Genomic DNA, 21,667 nt, shown 5'->3' with positions numbered 1-21,667 from the left:
CCAATATTTGTGCACGCTGTGACTCCACTGCAGGATTCGAATGAGCCAGGCTTTGTCCAGGCAGCAGGAATCGTCGGTTTTCGCGAACTCAGCCGCATTTTCGTAATTACTGCAATTAGTTTAGTGCACTTTGTTAATCACGCAAGGGTGCGTATTTCCACGTGGGCCGGCTAATCATCCGGTAATTTATCAAAAGCGTGCGAATTTACCATGTGCAGTTATAATTTAACGAAAACAATCCAGAAATGAACACCAGTCCAAGTGCAAATTGGAATTCCCATCAAAGGAGCTACGGATAGATTCAATTTGCTGCAGGTAATTAGCCACAAATATAACAACCAAATGAACAAATGTACACATGCGCTACTAAGAGACCACAGCACGCAACGTTTGTGTTTAAACGTATGTGTCGAGTAAACATTTGTCTAAGCCCGAATTATTTTGACATTAATTAAACGCCCATTATAGGCTGTCCGCAAATCACAATGGCATCCCATTTAAAAGAGCCAATCACGCAGATGTGGATAAATAAATAGTCTAATTAATGTGCATTTTGACGTATGGTTTCTATTATTACAGGTTTTGTATTTGTTATTTATTGGCGATCAATTTGATGCTAATTATGGAATCCTTCACGAGGACAGCCTTTATCTGGTGAATCGAACTGAGTTTTGATGGGATTAGCTGGGAGGCGAGTTTCTGCGAAAGCCGAGCGGTTTCCGCCCCTCAGGTGCCGCGCGGAGTTGCCTGCGACCTTGGGCGTCGGCTGGCTCCGTTGGAACCAGCTCCGGACTCCTCGTCCGCTCGACCGGCCTCATCTCACTTGCTGAACTTGAGGCCCACTGCAAAAGGACGAGGAAAGCGCACCCAGCGGGTGAGGAAAGACAATTAATGAGAATGTTTCTAACTAATGGCTTTGTAATGAAGCGGGGGAAGTTCTCCAAAGTGATTTCTCCTCCTTTTCAGCTGCGTTACCCACCTGCCGCGCTGCGTGGATTCCTCAGCTTGGAGGGCTTCTTCCTTAGCTCCGATTGACCCAGTCCGCCACTGGTTCCCGGTCCATGGGTGTCGATTTGCATGCTCTCATCGCTGTCCGAAGTCTGGCTCTTTAAGACCTTCTTAAGATTGATGAGCTGGGGGGATTAGAGCAGACAAACAAAATTACACAATCCGAAATCTGATACTTCTGTTGTAAGTAGAAAAGTTTACTATAAATGTGTATTGTAACGTAATGTTTAGAAGGGATCTAACAAAAATTCGTAGTGCCAATAAATCTAGTACGAAACTTAAGTATATCCATTTTTTGGTACTCACATCTTGTTCCACGCGCTCCTTGTTTATCAGCCTTTTGGATTTCTCGGCGTTCGCGTACTTTATCTGCATTTCGATGCAGTTTGAAACGCTGTCGCAGGAGTTGACCCACGCCTGAAGGGTTTCCACTATCTGGCCAGTGTATCCGGGCGGAATGTCGCGGCCCTGGGCGTAGTCCACCTCCAAAATGCGTGTGTTCTGGAACAGCTTTCCGTGGATGATGTCTGCGTGGAGGATTAAAGGGAAAATTAGAGAGTTTTCTCCCTCTTAGCGTTGCCTGCATGCCTGCAAAGCTTGTTGTCAACTTTTTCTTGACTAATTGCCCAGAACGAGCAGTTTTTGAAGTTGGCCAAAGTGTCGCCTCAAGTGCCAGCTCCTGAGTGCACTGAAGGCCATTGCAACAAGTTTGTTGTGATGCCTATGGACGAATGGAGCAGTTTCCTTTAAGGCATCCACTTCAGAGGTAAACGAAAACAGTAACTGAACAAGGGGCTTAAGTTTCTAGAAAATGGTCTTGCAGAAAAATGGAAATACATTAAGTATCCTTAAAGCAAATCTACATTGAATGGGCTAAAGCAATAAGGCAAGTAGGTCAAAAAGTTGAGCAGGGCACGGTAGCTCTGGAATAACAAGAATCCGTTCTAAACAAGAACGAGGGGCACATCTACGGAGTGGGTAAAGCTGGATAATACGAACGCTGCTGGCGAGGAAAATATAATTTCAATATTTTGCCAATGCATTTGCTTATTTATTCAGCTTATAAGTACAAAAACCATAGACCGATAATTCGCTTGGATTATTTACAATTCCGAAATTAATGATGATTCCCTACCCAGCAATAAGCACGGATGCGCAATCAATCACGCCACCTTTATCCCACACAGCCAACTCTCAATCAATTAAACTGATTAGAAAACAGTTAGATGAGCGCAAATACAACAGAACGAAGCTGGCTACAATCAAGCAAATGGAAGCCGGGTTCCATAAATCCGAAAATCCGCACAGCAGATTCCCAAGTGTTGGCCAAATACTGTGGTGACCCAGTCACACACAATGGGTAATCAAATAGCACCGTATTAACTTTTGTTTTCAATACTTTGGGGCGATCTCTTTAAGCCAAATGAAAGTGGCTTTGGGGCGATTAGCTTTGTATTCTGACTCAATTGGCAAATACACCGCCCAGCGGGCGTAAGCGGAAAGTGCAATCTGCTGCGATGGCCGAAATCAGGAGTAGTTTGAGTAATTAATTTGAAATCGTCGTTCGTCGCTTAGTTCGTAGCTTCTCTGCGGGATTACAATTTACAGCAAGCGGATTTGGAATCGTTTTCATCCGTGCCGACAGGAGTCTGAGTCCCAGTTGCAAAGTCCCGAATTCTGAACCCCTCTGCCTCTGCCTCTACCCCGATCCGAACTATGGCCCGAGGCCTTAACTTGCTCGGCCGAGGAAGTGGCTAAGTGACAGCCGCCTCTCCGCTCGCCGGTTTTGGCCATGGCTAAGCCCTAGTTAAGTCCTTGAGCGCTCTTTGCCTTTGACTTTACGACCACTTGTGTCCTTGAGTCTGAGAGTCGGCGGAAAGGCGGACTCGGACTGGGTACGAAGTCTGCGGACCAAGTTTCTGTGTTTATGGCACCGACTTTGCGTCATAAATATTCACTCAAATATGCAGGGAATTTGCCCGAAGATTCAATTTCTCGCATCCACTCGCTCAGACGCCCTGCGATTTGGGTTGACAATTTGTCAGACACTTTTCTAATTAGCTGAAGAGTTGGCGCCAAAATGCTTATTGATTTGATGCCTTCGAGTGCGTCTCGAATAATTGGAAAACATGGGAGAATTTCGGATTCCGCTGTTGCGCGACGCCTTGGCCACAAGTGCTGTAAACTGCCTGCGGTTTTCCGGCGCTGACATGTGTCTGTGAAAACTGTGGGCGCCTGCTGTCGCGTGCGGAAAATTCAACGCCAGGGCAATCAATCATGCTTACTGCTCCGCCCGCAAATTGCGGAAAAAGCCGTTGAGGGACAGCAGAATGAATCTTCGAAGCGGCAGAAGGCGATGATGTCAAACCGCCGACGGCTGTGGTTCTGTGGCAAATGCTGATGAAAATCCAATGGCTGTGGCTGTGGCTATGGCTATCTGGAGATGAATGGAAACGTTAAAAAAACGCAGTCCGTAGTACAAAACCTTCAGGAATTTGACCACCACGGCGAGTGCTCTTTTGATGACTCGGAAAAAACGCGTTTGAATTTGAAGTTGCCCTGAAAAGAATGGTACGATTCTAGGAACACAGTTTGAAAAGACAATTTACACTGTTTTTATACGCTTGCTTCACCAAGTAAAGTAGACAGAACCAATTCTAAAATAAATCCCAATTCTTCATCGATTAGGCTATACTCTGCTGTCGTTAGCTAGATAGATAGATTTGTAATGGATACACTAATAGTTGTAAATACACCTTGAATAAGACTCAGATAAGCAGACATATAGGCTTACATACAAACTTTTAAGTTATAGGACCTGTACTCATACTATTTACGTATTAAAAAGTAAAAGGATCCATTAGGACCTCGAGTTCTGGGTACCTGTCGCTGACAGCTTAGGCAACTCTTCAAACAGTTCCCCACCTGCCCCAGAATATAGAATTTATTAATTGAAATTCCGAACAAACCCGAACGACAGCAGCAGGCAAGGACAAACGGCATAAGATAAAATTTGTTAGGGGCGTTTCCAGAAAAAGGGTTTGGTTCTAGCTGTCTGCCTTCTAGCAGTTATAATTGTTTAATTATTAAATCCCTCTCATTAAAACAGGACTTTCTTTGTTTCGGACACTATAAGCCCCTAAAATGGACACTGTTCGCAAAACAGTGAAAGTTCCCAGAACTCATTTAAATTCCGTTTTTTTTTTTAATTGTTAAGGAAACTGCCGTACGCAATACAAATAAAATTAGGGATAAATAGTTGTTTAAGCTCCTTACTCACTGATATTTATAGTGCTGGGAGCAGCAGCTCTTTTGGGAACCGCGGGCCATACACTCCACTGCCACCGCAAGCTAGCGGACTGGAAACTTGTGCCATCAATATGAGGCGGTGGATAGCTGCTGCAAAGTTTTCACCTAAAACTGACAAAGTGCTCAGCGCAGCCACCCACAGACACTCGCCCTTCTCAAAGTTTTCCGGGCAACCCACTGCAATGGGCCCGCGGCGCCGAAAACTATGCAATCAGAAGCAGCTGCGAAATCGGCGGGTCCCGAGGAGACGGATAAGTCCGGATTTAGAGCGGGGGCGCAAATTATGTCCGAACTGCGTCTCTTTTGGGTACTCGGCTCTGCGGCAAGGTCGCGGCTTGTTCATTAAGGTAAACTGGCCTTTGATGTAACAGCTTTTCAGAGGATAAAAGCCGCTTTCCATGCAGTGTTCCCGTCATTGGAACACTGTTAATTAACCGATTGCGAAAGGGGCTTACACTTTTTGCGGCCTACTCAGAAAATGTTATGCACAAGTGGCCAGCGCTTTCGTACTTCGCCGTGCATCCCCCAAACAAATTCATCCCACTTCTCTCAGAATTGCAAATCCCCCGGCCCGGTGGAAAGCTAGTTCAAAAGCCGCTCTTAAGCACCCTGAATTATGCGAAACTTTTCTTTGACACACAAAAGAAATTAAAGAAGTGCACCAAAAAACTAAAATCAAGAAGGCGCATTCTGCGACACATTCTGTAAATCCCAGCAACTCGACACGGCAACAGCGAGGGTGCAATCCTCGGTGAACTCGGTGGCATTCCGAGCCACCACTCTCGCCTCGACATGAGTGTACAAACCGTTTTGCTTATATTCCTGCGATTCCCAGCATACAGCTACTGGTGCCGGGATGTTATTGCAGAAAAAGTAGTTCGAGGCAGTTGGGAAAATATTTGAAAATGCCTGGGAGATTGAAAACCACCGAGGAGGTTCTGGTGGGGAATGCTCGACTGATCGATTTTAGGAGCAGATACCAAAGACTCCCGCTTACAGCATTTTTGGGGACGGTTATCCGCACTCTTGAGTATTTTTACTCTTCAGGAATTTTTACGACTTACTTAAAATTCGTAGAAGTGTTATGAAAGGCGAGCAAAGAACTAAAATACAAGTTAAAGCACATGACATTGTCTTGAGAGAACTTGAGAGAATACTGTTACATTACTTGTTATTATTATATCTGAAATGAATTTAGGTAATTTTAATGTAACCCAAACACCGAGCAAAGCCGAAACAATCAAAAGCTGGCCCACTAATGGAACGAGCCGAAATGAATTTCTGGCGAATTTGAATTCTAGAAGGCATTTAATTACCATATCCCCACCCCAACGTCCTGGTAGACAAATGATGCTCTAATGGGATGACCTGGAATCGCGATGAGGGAACCACTCCACCTGCCCGCCGGCTAATGGAGACCCCGCTCCGTTGCCAACTACATTAAATTGCGATGTCAGATTACGGCGCCTAATAGAACGCAATGATTTCGCATTCCACCAGACATCTGGCACTTGCCCTCCTGCCACCCGCAATGATGCTCTAATGATGGCTATCATAACATAAATCTTCGCTGGGGCGGGGGAATTTATTTGTCCGTTCATTGCCTGGATTTGGAAAGCAATTAGGAGGGGCAGGTGAGACGATGTTGCGAGGAGCACTCGCCGGGCCTTGGGGAGAATCATTTTTTGTGGGGCAGATGGCGTTGAGTTGTCACTTTATTTGCTTACATAATGGACGGCCAAGAGTCCATTAAAAACTTCTGAACGCTATTTGCTTATCCAGCGCTAATGTTCTGGTACGTATGTTTGGATTGTTCTATACGTCGAGTGGGCACTTGTCGGGAGCCGCTGAAAACCGAACAGGACTAACCAAAAATCCGCCGCCTGAAGGGCTCGTTTTCCAGCCCCATATAACACAGCCTCTGTTTGTTTTTGTTCCGGTCCATAGATCACAGGCCAAAGCTCAAAAATCAACAGCACCAACAAGTTTAGCACCACATTCGAGGGCCCTAAGTATGCTTACACGAACGATGTTTCCGAGTGCGATATTTGGGCCCCGGCTTCTGGGTGTTGCGTTTGATTTAAGGCTTTCGGCAGACATACAATGCAGACTGGGTCCTCGGTCCGGAACTACAAGTGCAAAGTGTGTAAATATGCAGCTGTGCCGGCGCGCAGTGATGGATTTCAAGTTTCTATGCAACAGTGGGCAAATTATGCACATCATCTACCAACAATCAGCTCCTATATGCCAACTAAACCGAGGCATAGCAAAAGCTAATTGTCAGTTAGTCTCAAATGCACAATTTTGGCTAGAAATCTCTGTTAGGATTCTAAGTATTGTATGCACTGATTGTAATCGTATGAAATTACTCCTATTTAGGTACATACAAAACTACTAATGGTCAGCATTTTGACAAAAGATTTTCCCACAGTTGGAAATATTTACGATTTGTGAGACAAACTTTTTATGTGGCAATTACGGAGCGAAGTTTGATTGTAGGCGGCCACCACTAAGGCGTGAGCTCAAAAAGGAAATCATCGAGGCAAAAGTGTTCATCCAGCTGACGACGTCGGCAGCAGTAAAAACTGTTTCCCCGCGGGGATGAGTTGGGCAGAATCAACTGGTGGGGCGCCAGACCGAGTGGCTTAATGAATCTCGCCGAGCATAATCCTCGTTTCTCCGCCCAATTGTTTTCGTTTGCCAGGATGCGCCAGCTGTCCCGGCTAATCAAGTGCACTGCCCAAAGGCGGTGGCCGGGGAGTGGTGGTCTGGAATGGGAGGCGCTAAACGGCAGCACAACTTTGTGAATCTACTGCTTTTACAGCTGCTGGGCCGCCGGCGCAGGTGTACAGCTGCTCAAAAATGCTAATTGAACGAGGAGGCGCCCTTGCCATGGTGAGAAGTAGGCAAAAATTAGCATTTGATTTAATAATGCAAGCTGAGGAGGGAGGCAGGGTCGAGATTTGTCAGTTTGGCACTGAATTGGCTGGACTTTCAACTGAAAAATGAATAAGTTTGCAGCCCAAAAGGAAAAGGAGGAAAACTTATTTTGTTGAATGCCCTAGAAATCGTGAAATCTTTTTCATGCGAAAAGGGAAGTGTTTTGTTGACATTTGAGAGGTGGAAATAACTGGTTTAAATGAGTTTTGGGCAAATAAATGTAATGAAACATTGTAGACTACATCGGGGCTGTAAATTTAAAACCCATTAAGTTATCCACCTAGACGAACTCACCCGCATAGATGGCCTCTATGATGATGTCCTCCAGGTGGCGGACGTTGTCGATCTCCAGCTCGCTGAGCAGCAGGGCATAGGGAATGCTCTTTGCCTTGATGGCCAGCGAGACGATAGTCAGGTGCTGCAGCTTCTTCTGCATGGCAGGAGTCAGCTCGATGAACTTTTCCGGCTGTGCGCGGTAATCCTTGTATGTGCCGTATGCGAATAGGTTCAGGGTCTCGAAGTGCTTGGAGTCCGGACCGTCTTTAAGCTATGTGTGGATTTGTGGTTGGTAAGTTACTGCCAGGAGGGGTTTCATTGATGGACGCACCTGCAAAACGGATGGCTCCGCCAGTAGTTCGCCAAAAACAAAGACATTCGGCGCTTCCAGGGCCTGGCGAATCACATCCAGCAAGGCGGCGCCGGTGGATGACTTGGCCAGGACACAGAACTTCTCCAGGAACGTCTCCTTGCTCTTGCTCGGCTCCTCGTTGCCCAGCAGCATGTCCTGCGTCATTTTGATAGCTTCAAATTGGTTAATTTGTTCTAAATTCTGGGATTGTTTTGATTTTTGCAAGCACACTGTCAAGTGTGACCGTTCATCGATGACCAAATTATATCGACCGGGCATATACTAGACTTAAGCTTCAATTCATTCTATCTCATTAGTGTAATTGAGTTCTAACTTTTACGATTTACTTGCGATTTCATTTTTGTATATCAAACCATCAAAAACAAAGTACATTAAGTTTACAGTTTTGTAAAAATATTATTTGTTATGGACCATAATAAAATTTTATTAAATTACAGCGCTGAGTAAGGAGAGTGTATATAACTAAATATACCAAATGTTGTGATGAACAGAATAAAGGTCACATTATTATTGCTCTTGCAAAAGCTGTCTGTTATAAAAGTAAGCGCCAAGTTTAAACAATTTGAAGTTGGACAGGCACAGTGTGGAAAAGTAAGTTAAAAACTAAAAGTTTAGGCAACCTTAACCACAGATACTAACCCGTTCATTATGCTTATGATTATTTTATGTTCTTTGGGGATACCTCCTCGTTCGCTGCATTGTTTTTCTAATAACATCCTACCATTTGCACTTACCTCTTGGAAATGTTGGTCATTATGTTAAAGCAGGGCATCCCCATTTTAAAACACTTTTCGCTCCACATTCCATCCGGCGGCACACACAGACGCACCCTAGGGGGCTGTAGAAAAAAAGGAGAGAAGAGGGCGGAAACGGCAGGCTGGGCCTAAAAAAATATATTCCTTGAGCCACTTTGGGCTGCCAAAACTTTGCGCCAGCCACACTTGCTATTATTGCTGTGGGTAGGGGCGGTTATGCGAATACGAGTATAAAAAGGCGCAGGGTCAAAGTTGAAAACCCTTTATTGTGTCTGGGGGGTTGACTTTGGCATGGAAGTGGGAGTCGGCGTGATTGGGACTGCCATTCCCTATATGAGATGCGCCAGCTCATCGATTATGAAAAGTTAACTAAAGGTCAGGGACCCTCGGGGATACACACACACACAGGATCTCCGGAAAAAGGTGAGTCCGAGCCTTAAAGACACCGAGTCCGTTTTAAAATTGCCCACAGCACAGTGTCCAATTTTACAGCATATTTTCCACTTGTATCGCTTTGTTTTCCATGCCTCTTGCAATGCCGACACTTCGACAGAAATTGACCGGACTGTTTTGCAATTTTTCCAATTGGATTGGCACGCCTACCGCCCACACGACCCACTACCATACTCCCAAATTTTATGGGATTTGCCAAATTTGCCAGTACGCAGCCATTACAAAATTGGTTGTGATTTTGATTCTGTTGCGTGCGTTCGGCTGCAGATTCGCTTTTGGCTTCCATCGGGAGCGGCGGATGTGGTTCTTCTCCTGCGGCGACTGCTGCCCGAATTGCATCCGTGATTAGTTTGCCGTGCGTTTGAAACATTTTTGGAATAATGCGAAATCCCGCTGCCTTTACTTCGTTCGCATTTTGCGGCTTGCGTGCGCAAAGTTGCGCCCATCGAGGATATTCGCTCTCCAACCGACGAGAGCCTGTGGCCATTCTTGCGATGGACCACTGGTGGTCAGCAGGTGGGGATTGGAAATTACTTAAAAGATTGGGCAGAGCGGAAAAAACGCGGTTCGCAACAGAAGAACACTAAGCTGAAATTAAATGGTAACTTGCAGGTTTCCCATGTTTTGGGATTAATCTATGAACAAATGGATATAACAAATACCAACTAAGAAATGTAACATATAATAAAATAGATCTAAAATGTTAGGTTTTAAGTTAGTCAGTAAAAGCATCCTTTTAGCTGGCATGGCAATATATGGTCTCTGGCTGGAAATCCTGCAGAGGGTAAACTATAGTAGACTTTCCGCCTTGCCGCTGATTCTCGCATTTTTGAAAAGCTCTTTGTCACGCCGGCAAACTTTACCCGCTCTGCTCCGTGTTCTGGTTTTTTGTGGATTTCACTTTGTCATTAATTTGACGCACAATGAATCGGCAGTTGGCAGGTTGTTCGGCTGTTCAGTTTCCCGGGATTTCAATCCTATTTCCGAGATTACCGAACGAGGGCGTTCAATTTAATTTGCGGGCAAAGCAAGGACGTCATTTGCCAAATTCATGTACTCCATCGTCGGTTCAGCTGGCACCGAGCTTTAAAATTAATTACACTTTTTGCCTTCTGAATCCATCATCGGCTTGAACATTAAAATCATTGGCGGGGATCCCCGCCCTGCCACGCCCTTCGCCCGACCGACAATTTGCTTACTAGCCCATAAAAATGTATGAAAATAAAATATCAACACAGTTCGAGGGCCCCAAAATGGCCAAATAAAAGGACTCAACCCCGCGAACGCGCGCCGCATGCAAATGTGGGTGGGGCCCCGCCGCTCAGTATCCTTCAGACTGTCCTACGGCCGTATAACAGTGTACTAAAACGTGTCCTTGCCCATGCCGCGGCACTTTGACCAGCAGCTGCGGCCACGCTTTCGCTTTCGCCTCTGGCTTATCATTTTTTATCGGCAGGACAAAGACTTGACCTTCCTTTTTAGTGAGTTGGCTGCTCTGCTCATTAGGACTCAAATTGCTTTCCCCGCCTGCAACTGTGTGCCATTGAGCACTACCCGAAAAAATGTATCGATGGATAAACGGGGAATTGAGAAGACATAATATTGTTCCTTTTTAAAAGATTGTATTACTATTTTGCAGATTGATCTTAACTTTGGGCCAAATTCTTAATGACTAAGCTATAAGGGGAAGGATTTAAAGGACTCCCTTAGGCTTAGATAACACACTTATTTTCTACGAGTGTTGTACGCGATTATTTGGCTTACTGAACGTATTGTTATTACTGCTGGGGCAGTAGCTCCGCTTATCGATGCAAATGACAGGCGGCCGGGAAACTTGAGCAACTTGGCCCATTTCGGCGGAACGATGTTAACTTGACCCAAATCACGGACTTTTCGCGCGACTCGAGCCGAGGGACACTGCTGGCAGGGACTTAGGGAAAATGGCGTACAGGAATACAGCGTAATAAACAAGAGCCTTTGAATAACTTCATTCAGCGAATGCAGCCAAAGGTTGCACAAAGACTGCTGATAAAAATTCGCCCGCTCTGCGACAAATTACCAAGGATCCTTTTAGAGCCAAACTTTGTAGCGAAATTGCTATGGCAATGTGGGATGGAGCGGAGTAAAAATGCAATTTGTATCGGATTCTCGGACCTGGAGAGCAAAACGCAAATGGACACACGGAACACAGCCAGCTGGTTAATTTAAATTACAAATTGTTCAGATTCCCTTCCCGTGAAATTCCCGAGTGCCGACCGGACAAATCAAGCAGGGCCCACAATTAGCCGGAAACAAACTGTCAGTTGTTCGCTGGTATTGCAGCGATAACAATGTCACATCGAATTTCATCACAGCCCCCACTTTCGGCCACATATGCAGCCAAACGAGAACAGGATGTGGATATGGAAAACTGGGAAGCCACAGCGACCTTCCTTGGCGCAATCCCAATCTAGTCGAGCATGGCGTATTATTATAACGCTCTTTGTTTATATACACCAGCGACAGGGAAAATCGAGGAAAAACTACTTGCTGTGCTGGCGATAAAAACACGGATACAAACCGATGTCGACTGGTGCCAGCCACAAGGATAACCCGTGGCTGGTGGGTGTGTGCTCGAATCGATGAGCAGCCGGGTCCTGGCCCAACTTGTTGCCAATACAATCAATTCAGCATGTCGCATATTATTCGAGCTGTCTCACGGACCGAAGGAACTAAGCCAAATTTGCAACCGCAGGCAGGGATTTTTCGATTGGGTGTGATTGGATATGTTGCTACTTTGGCTTAGCATCGGTACATATCCTGGTAATGTCTTGTGACACCTAGTTTTAAGGTAAATATATATATATATATATCCGGCTCCAAGAAGGATCGATTGAAACACAAAATATTCTTAGTCATACAATATAATATGATTACAGATAGTTGTAAATGTTTTAAGCTTGATACTTTCATCAAATTCTTGTTATTTAAGCTATTTTCTTTGCCAGTGATATCATATTAAGTATACAAGTAGTGCGTAGTTAAAGCGGCTTACCTTGCAAAGGTGCAGAAATGAGATTAGTTGCCTAATGTTCCGTCTAGTTTGTTACCCTTTTCGGGTCCCTGTCATTTGCTCTCTATCAGCTAAGCTGCAAAGCGGCTTCGCCTGGCTATATGTACCCCAATTTATCTGATGTTCTGCCGATACCCGAACTTCGTTGTGCTATCCATCGCATTTTGAAGTGCAACCGGTAAGCACTTTTCACCAGATAGTAATCCTGGCCTTTTGGAATGCTGAATTGCCGGAAAGCCGCTTTTGTCATGTAATCGAGAACTTAAACATTAGAAAGTGGCTGGGGCACTAAGCCCTCTGCCGGGCCATCAATTTCAATCTGCATGCGTCTATTTTTGGGCGCATGTAAGCACCTGACAATGTTGGGGATTCGGTGCGGGATGCGGGATGCGGGATGCCGGGTGCCGTGTGCCGGGTTTTTAGGTTTTTAGGCATCCTGGGATAATGAAATTGATGAATGTTTTCTGCCGTTGCCCGAACAACAAACAAGCGGCCCATCAGAGAGCAGGAAGCCAGGACGTGTGTGGAGTATTATCCCCTCGGAGGAGCGAACAAAAAACCAATCAAAACAAACGATAATGCTGGCTGACCCTCCTCCGCCTCCTCGCTTCCGTGTTTGATGATGAGCCGGATACGGATAATAGGGATGCCGATGCTATTAGGAGGAGGGCGGGCGGATTCGATGATGTGTTGATTGCCCCCAGATGACCAGATGAGCCGAGTCGATTGGTCAGCCGGCAGTAAAATGCGCTGCATGTGCGTATATAGAAATCAAATTAAATCACGTTTAAATGGGGCAGTAAAGTGCTGCCCTTTGAAGTCCGCCTGATTATGGAGCGTCGCATATTTGGGCACCCGATCGATTTCCATTCCGGCCAGGATTGACCAGTTCGCCCTCTAATTATCGTTAATTAGCCGAATTCGCGTGCAAGTTTTAAGCTGCCGGACAATTTCAGTGCCAGCGACTGCTGTTCGCGAGCCTTTGTCAGCCTAAGCCCCTGGATTCCTTTATTCAGGACTGTGTGCCATTCATCGCAGCTCATTAGTTGCCCTCGGCAGCAAATTAAACTGGCCAACAACGGTGGCCGAAAGTCGATTTTCCATTCATCTTCGTTTCATTATGTTCCTGGCGCACAGCAGATAACCCAGCCCCGAGAGCGCGCCATTGACAAATTTATTTATTAACATTCGAGTTCATTAAACCAAAGGCAGCAGCTTGGCCGCCTCAGCTGGCTTTCACACGCTTGGCTGGAAGTTTGGGCCGGGCATAAATCACTAGGCCGTCGATGAATCCTTAGACCCCGCCGACTTTCGGGACGGAGCTCTATCATTTCTGGTCGCTCCGACAAACTTTTCGAGGTCTTGCCGCGAACAATGAAGTAGTTTTTAAAGCTGCGCCGAAAATTCTTTGTTGAGGGGCCACAACAACATACGCGGCTCGCTTAATCCATAAAGATTTATTTGTCGGGCTGCAGAACAAACAGATTTTCGCCCACTACGCACCACCCAGCACACACCACCCAACCCACCCGCGATTGGCCAAAAGTTTTTTAATTAAATTTCCACCAAATGGGCGGCGCATGTATATGTAAGTGGAACATGTTAAAGTTTTGCACACTTAGGGCGGCCTTAATAATCTAATTAAAGGAGTTCCGGTTTGTCATCCTGAGCGGATGACTTTGCTGGATTTAAGTTTAAATTTGGAAACGCCGAACAGTGGAATTTTCAATTAGTTTTTGTCCGCTTAATTGCATTTATCGTGGCCCGTGAATAATATATTTTACACGGAGCCCAAAGCACCGAGGAACACGAAATTCTTTGATGAAATTTTCGCCTAAAAGCGGAATGATGTCAGCCGGGCAAATTGCATTTTATAACGCGTATTTCGTTTGGTCCACCTTTCGGACGATTTGCCTGCCCAGTTTCCCTCTAGTTGTTGAAAGCACTGATAGCACTGATAGCCGATAGCCCAGTTGTAAGCCATTTGAACCGCGATAAGGTCGTTAACAACTGTAATAATAACTGATCAGAGCCGTGTTTGATTTATGTACGGCTGTTTGATTGCCAGATGAGCCATGCCACTCGGAATTCAAATTGGAAACCAGAAGCTGATGTATCCATTTTAGGAAGCCATTGCAGATGCGCATAATTGGAGTGCGATTGCTTGTGAAATGGACAGCTTCATTAGCATGCCGAACATAATGCAACATGGTTGGACAAATTAAGGGATCCGAGCACTGAGTTAATGCGGTCACAAATGCGGGTTATGAGCAGGAAAAGGCGTATCATCGATATTTCAGTAAGTAGTTAATATGAATCAAATTAAAATATTTGCAGTATATCAGTACCACTTCAACCTCCGAAGAGATAAGTCGTGCCTCTCAGTCTAAAGCCTCGCTTCGCGTAAGCCCAAAACTCTTATCAGCAAAATCTTGATAAACAAATATCAACCACAAAGAGAAAATAAAAAACTTAACAACAAAAACAACAATACCGCTAATCCGGGCTCAAGCCCTTAACCAACAATCATGACAGACCCACCAAACATTTACAAAATCACTTCAAAAACATACCAATCCCAATTAGGCGAACCTAAATTTATAATTATTAAAAGAAATGACAACAACTCTTTCGAAAGAACTTCACCATTCATCATAAAAAAATCGGTGGACTTTGCCTGTGGAGGAGAAGTTGAGGGATGCAAACGTACAAGAGACGGCAACCTGCTAATAAAAACCAAAAATGAATTACAAGCCAGAAAACTCCTAAAACTAACAAAAATTGCAGATGTGGATGTAACAGCAAGTGAACATAAAACATTAAACTTCTCTAAGGGAGTTATTTACTGTAACGACCTTAGACACATCGACGAAGACACAATTCTACAAGAACTAAAACCACAAAAAGTATCTGAAGTTAAAAAAATAATGAAACGGCAAAACCCCAACTCTAACTCCGACACCAACAACATCACATTAGTTGAAACTGGACTCATAATTATAACCTTTGAATCGCATAAGCTCCCCGAGATAGTACGAATCGGGTACGAAACAGTCCGAGTACGAGACTATATCCCATTCCCACTTCGATGCAAAAAATGCCTCCGCTTCGGTCATCCAACACCCATATGCAAAAGTGTAGAAACTTGCATCAATTGCTCTGAAACAAAACACACAAACGACGGAGAAAAATGCACAAACGAAAAAAACTGCTTAAATTGCCGAAATAACCCAGAACTTGACCATCAACACAGCCCAATTGACCGCAAATGCCCTACGTTCATAAAAAACCAGGAATTAACAGCAATTAAAACCACACAAAAAGTTGACCATAAAACGGCCCAACACATATATTTCGAACGTCACGGCTTCCAAACGAAAAACACCTACGCCAAAACACTTACAAACGGCACAACCCAGAGGACAACAAACACTCCATCACCTAATATTCACACAAACACAACCCAATCACAACAACAAAATCCGCACCACACACCCAAATCAGCAGCACAAAACACTTCAGCTAAGACACCAACAACTGAACCAGCCAAAACAACCTTACTATCCAACCAACCACACCAACACCACCACCACCACAGCTACGACAAACTAGAAGACATGGATACCGACTACACACCTACCAGAAAACCATCTACGGCATACTCATCACAACTCACAGAAGACCTAAAAATAAAAATCTTCCCTAAAGATAAGTCCAATAACCTATCCATAAACCTTAAAGCATCAAAACTAAAGGCCAAAGCCCACAAAAACAAGCACACTAACAACAGCGACAGCGAATCCATATAGAACTCTACACAAAACCCTAACCGTTAACACTACCTTTAAGTAAGTTATAAGCTTTAATTTTCTCACAAATGTCCCTAACTATAATCCAATGGAATCTAAAAGGATATCTAAACAACTACAGCCATCTCCTTATTCTAATCAAAAAATACTCCCCCCACATAATTTCCCTCCAAGAAACCCATATACAATACACTAATAACATTCCAACCCCAATAAACTACAAACTATTAACAAATATTGCCACCAACAGATTTGGGGGCGTAGCACTACTAGTGCATAAGTCAATACAACACACTGTCCTCAACATAACAATCGATATAGAAGCAATAGCCATAAATATAGAATCTAAACTTAAATTAAACATATTTTCCACATACATTTCTCCGACCAAAAACATAACTAACCAGACACTCCATAACACATTTAACATACAACAAACACCCTCTCTAATTACGGGAGATTTTAATGGATGGCACCCATCCTGGGGCTCCCCAACAACAAATAAACGAGGAAAAATAACTCATAGATTCATTGACAACATGCACCTTATCCTGTTAAACGACAAATCTCCCACACACTTTTCAACACACAATACATACACACACATAGACCTCACACTCTGCTCTCCAATCCTAGCCCCCCACGCCAAGTGGAAAATACTAAACGATCTTCACGGTAGCGACCATTTCCCTATTATCACAACACTATTCCCAACAACCAATCCACAAAAATTCTACAGACCCTTTTTTAAACTCAAAGAAGCCAACTGGGAACAGTTCAACGCTCTTACCCACCAAACCAACAAGAAATACCCCACCTCCCACAACGTAAACAAAGAAGCCGCTCTAATCAATAGAATCATCCTTTATAGCGCAAACCTCTCCATCCCACAAACCTCACCTAACACACATCCATACAGGGTTCCATGGTGGAATAAACACCTCGACCAATTACGTAAAGAAAAACAACTTGCCTGGAAAAAATTAAACCGCACAATTACTGTTGACAACATTCTAGACTATAGACGCAAAAACGCAATATTTAGATACGAACTAAAAAAGAGGAAAAAAGAAGCTTCCAGCTCTTTCACCTCAACCATCCATCCCACTACTCCCTCATCCAAAATATGGGCCAATATAAGACGCTTCTGCGGACTTAACCCAGCAAAACAAATTCATGCCATCACAAACCCAGTAAATAACGAGACTACATTGGCTAGCAACGAAATTGCTAACATATTCGCACAACATTTCTCTGACCTCTCCGGCGACTGGAACTTTTCAGAGGAGTTCCGGAACAATAAATATAGAAATAACATACATCTCTACACCCCCTCTCCAATAGCCCAAACCATAGAAGAGAACATAACGTATCTAGAACTTAGCTCAGCACTACAAACATTAAAAGGATGTGCTCCAGGACTAAATAGAATCTCGTATCAAATGATCAAAAATAGCTCCCACACAACAAAAAACCGAATAACGAAACTATTTAATGAAATATTCAATAGCCACATACCTCAAGCCTACAAAACAAGCCTAATCATCCCAATCCTTAAGCCAAACACCGACAAAACGAAAACTTCCTCATACCGACCCATCTCCCTCAACTGCTGTATAGCAAAGATACTTGATAAAATAATTGCGAAAAGACTCTGGTGGCTAGTGACATATAACAACCTAATTAACGACAAACAATTCGGGTTCAAAAAAGGCAAATCGACTTCGGACTGTCTACTCTATGTAGACTATCTCATAACGAAGTCAAAAATGCACACCTCCCTCGTCACTCTTGATTTTTCAAGAGCCTTCGATCGAGTAGGTGTGCACTCCATAATCCAGCAATTGCAGGAATGGAAAACGGGTCCCAAAATAATAAAATACATTAAAAACTTCATGAGCAACAGAAAAATAACTGTCCGCGTCGGTCCGCATACATCAAGCCCGTTACCCCTATTCAACGGAATCCCCCAAGGTTCACCCATATCCGTAATACTTTTCCTCATAGCATTCAACAAATTATCCAACATCATATCCCTACATAAAGAAATTAAATTCAACGCATATGCCGACGACTTCTTCCTTATAATAAATTTCAACAAAAACACAAATACAAATTTCAACTTAGACAATCTATTCGACGATATAGAAAATTGGTGCTCCTACTCAGGGGCATCGCTTTCCCTATCCAAATGTCAACACCTCCACATATGCAGAAAACGTCACTGCACATGCAAGATAAGCTGCAACAACTTCCAAATTCCTAGCGTTACGTCCTTAAAAATTCTAGGAATAACCTTAAACAACAAATACAAATGGAACACACACATAAACCTACTTCTACCCAAACTACACAACAAGCTAAATATAATAAAATGCCTATCTAGTCTTAAATTTAACTGCAACACGCATACACTACTTAATGTCGCAAAAGCAACAATTATAGCCAAACTAGAGTATGGTTTGTTTCTGTACGGCCATGCTCCCAAAAGCATTTTAAACAAAATAAAAACACCATTTAACTCCGCTATCCGTCTAGCTCTCGGCGCATATCGCTCTACCCCAATAAATAACTTACTTTACGAATCGAATACTCCCCCCTTAGAAATGAAACGAGACCTTCAAATAGCCAAACTATCCCAAAACCTAATCCTCTCCAAAAACACACCAATACATAAGTTCTTAAAGCCTAAAAAAGCTAATAAGAAAAAAACATCAACAATAGACCGAACAATCAAACTTAGCCTAGAACTTAATCTACCCTACAAACCAATAAAACTCCATAAAAACAGACCACCATGGACCCTCCCCAATCTAATAGACACGTCACTTAGAATCCATAAGAAAGAACAAACATCTCCAGACCAATACAGAAAATTATACGAACACACAAAGAATAACCTCAAAACACACAATTTCATATTCACTGACGGTTCAAAAATTAATTACACAATATCATTCGCCATTACAACGGAGACAGACGTCTTGAAATACGGCATACTGCCCCCATATTCATCCGTCCTCACCTCCGAAACAATCGCCATCCTAGAAGCAATAGAACTTACTAAAAACCGAAGAGGCAAATTTATTATCTGCTCCGACTCCCTATCAGCAGTAGATTCAATTCAAAACACAAATAATAACAGCTTTTACCCAAGCAGAATACGATCGCTAATAACGCAACACGCACCTAAAATTAAAATAATGTGGATTCCTGGCCATTCAGGAATAAAAGGAAATGAATTAGCCGATCAAGCTGCAAAATCAGCAAGCAGTATGCCACTTATCCTCACCCCAAACATAAATACCACAGATATAAAAAAACACCTTAAAGCCGACCTTGCGACAAAACAGAAAGAACACATAATAAACTGCAGTCCATGGTACCAATCTATTAACACGAACACCTCACACCCATGCGATTACCTTAAACAATCCCACCCAAATTGGACCAGACTCGACCAAATAAAAATAATACGACTTCGACTAGGACACACAAACATAACCCACCAACACTACCTAAATCCCAATTCAATACCAACTTGCCCGTTTTGCCAAGGTGATATTTCTTTAAACCACATATTAAACTCATGCCCATCCCTCCTACAAACCAAGCAAGATATATTTAACAACACCAACCCTCTAGACCTTCTTAGCAAACCCAATCCAGATAACATACAAAAACTCATACTTTTCCTCAAAAAAACTAAATTATACCACAAAATCTAAAAACAAAACAGGCATTTGTACATAACAAGCCAGCAATTAGTTACCAAATTAGATATTAACTAAATTAAGATATAATAACATTGTAAATAAATATAGCTGTAAGCCCCGTAGCTAATGCTATACTATCTAAGTTAGTCTAGTTTTGTAAACTATTCTATCTATCATAATAAATAAATAAATAAATTTGCAGTATATGAAGGAGAGAAGGGCGGTGGCGGTTTTGTATTTATTATTACTTAAATTGATTGCATTTAAGTGGCCTGCCCGGCGTAAATCCAAACATAAAATCGTTTTCAAATATTCAGCCGTTAGTGTGCATTTTCGCCGAACGTTATTTCAATCTGGCTTTATGGTATTGTAACTAACCTGATTGTTTACTCATACATGTACATGTACACTATTATTCCAGCTCAAGTAATTTGATAATTGTTTTAATTTGCTGCTCCTGCGAGCCTTCGGATGTGTTGGCTTTAGGCTTCAAAAATGTAAATTTGATTTAACAAAATGTTTGTTTAATTTAATGCCTAATTGCTTAGGCATGTTATATTTCAACTACAAAGGCTAAATATTTTCGAATTAGACTTAAAATGTTCAACAGTTGCATTCCAAATTGTTCGGAACTAACTAATACCTAGACCTAATTATTAAGCCTAGATCGTTTTCCATTAATTTATTTGTATATTTTAAAGATGTCATGTTGAAACGTAGATCATTGACTCGCTCATATCCCCTTTGTTATGCTAAGTTCCCAAAGAAGGTGCCATTCATTAGGGGTGCTTATTTTGCTGAAATTTTAAATAACTTTTATCGCATTTTAAAATTAGTCAATTTTGAGTGTTTCGAAAGTTGCCGTCCTGATTTCAAAGGATGTTGTGCGGTGCCATTCTGATTTCTACGGATTTGTATTGTGTCAGGTTTGTCCCAAATGATGGTTTGGGTGTTGGCTTAAAAGCTCTACAATGTGGATGTTATGTTAATCAGTTATACTGTTCGAAATGTTAGAATTATTAATTCGGAAGTCAATCGGCTTAAATTTCAATATTTAAAAACTAGGTGAAGTACATTTTTAAGTTATACTCCTTTATTCTTATGAATCAATCGTAAGTGTCGTTCAATGTGCTATGTTTTTAGTCAAACAATTAAAATTTGAAAAGACATCTTAAGAGTGGGGCATGAATAATCATAATCGCTACCAGTCTAAGGAAGTGGGGTGTTATGTTGATGGACTATTCAATTAGTTTAATCAGGCAAAAAATACACAGCAGAATAAGAAGAATGCAAATGGTGTAAAAATAAACCATTAAAGCGTTTCATTAATTGTATCGAACTAAATAAACGAATGCAACGGATAAACAGCTGAAACAATATTATGTTGTAGTAGTATTTAGCGTTTATTCAAATTGCAGCGAGCATTGTGGAAGCGTAATTATTCAGTGATTTGGAAACGAGCACTATATTAATAATGAAATTTACCAGGCGGTCATATGAGAAATTGTGTTGTTCAACGAATTAGTAAGACTAATAATGGATTTACATAAAACATTCAATGGTAATGGTAATTGGGTAAAATATTCAAAATCGACATTTATTTATTACCTGTTAAGCTTGCAACAGGACATCTAGCATGCCAAAAGTGTTATATTTACTTTAGATGAGCCGTTTATTAAACGTGCTAAATTTAACCACGCAGATTATTCGGCGAAATTGCATTTTATGCAGCGCAAGCAATGTCAACAGCCTCAAAAATCAAAGTCGATTCAGCTGACAGCTAATGGCACAAGTTCACTCCACAATTCAGATGGCAAAAGTGTCAACTGAGTTGGCCGGTGGAAAAGGTGCGGAATAGAGTGACCCTGAGACAGAGCGCAGAAATATAGCCGGTGGTCGAGTGAAAGGTGTCAGGCAACTGGAGTTCGAGTACGTGACTCTAATACTTGACCAAATCCATTGGCCAAGTGAATTGG

At 42.7% G+C, this 21,667-nt stretch overlaps 2 protein-coding genes across 2 annotated transcripts; one reads left to right on the top strand and one right to left on the bottom strand.

The window, feature by feature from the left end:
* Positions 1-547: 547 nt before the first annotated feature.
* Positions 548-8,170, bottom strand: LOC6739349 (COP9 signalosome complex subunit 7). Its single transcript, XM_016172193.2, has 5 exons — positions 7,865-8,170; positions 7,552-7,804; positions 1,315-1,535; positions 980-1,133; positions 548-842 (listed from the first exon to the last, which is right to left on the bottom strand). Exons 1-5 carry the CDS (start codon positions 8,162-8,164, stop codon positions 820-822), a joined length of 951 nt encoding a protein of 316 aa, XP_016026493.2. The 5' UTR covers positions 8,165-8,170; the 3' UTR covers positions 548-819.
* Positions 8,171-11,444: 3,274 nt separating this feature from the next.
* On the top strand, positions 11,445-11,987 carry LOC27207352. The gene is made up of 2 exons (XM_016183053.3): positions 11,445-11,526; positions 11,613-11,987. The coding sequence occupies exons 1-2, from the start codon at positions 11,445-11,447 to the stop codon at positions 11,897-11,899; spliced, it is 369 nt and encodes a 122-aa protein (XP_016026492.1). The 3' UTR covers positions 11,900-11,987.
* Positions 11,988-21,667: the final 9,680 nt, after the last annotated feature.

Source organism: Drosophila simulans, chromosome 2R, assembly GCF_016746395.2.
Source record: "Drosophila simulans strain w501 chromosome 2R, Prin_Dsim_3.1, whole genome shotgun sequence".
Classification (NCBI taxonomy): domain Eukaryota; kingdom Metazoa; phylum Arthropoda; class Insecta; order Diptera; family Drosophilidae; genus Drosophila; species Drosophila simulans.
The sequence above is the reverse complement of the archived record's forward strand: the minus strand, read 5'-3'. Positions and strand labels throughout refer to the sequence as shown.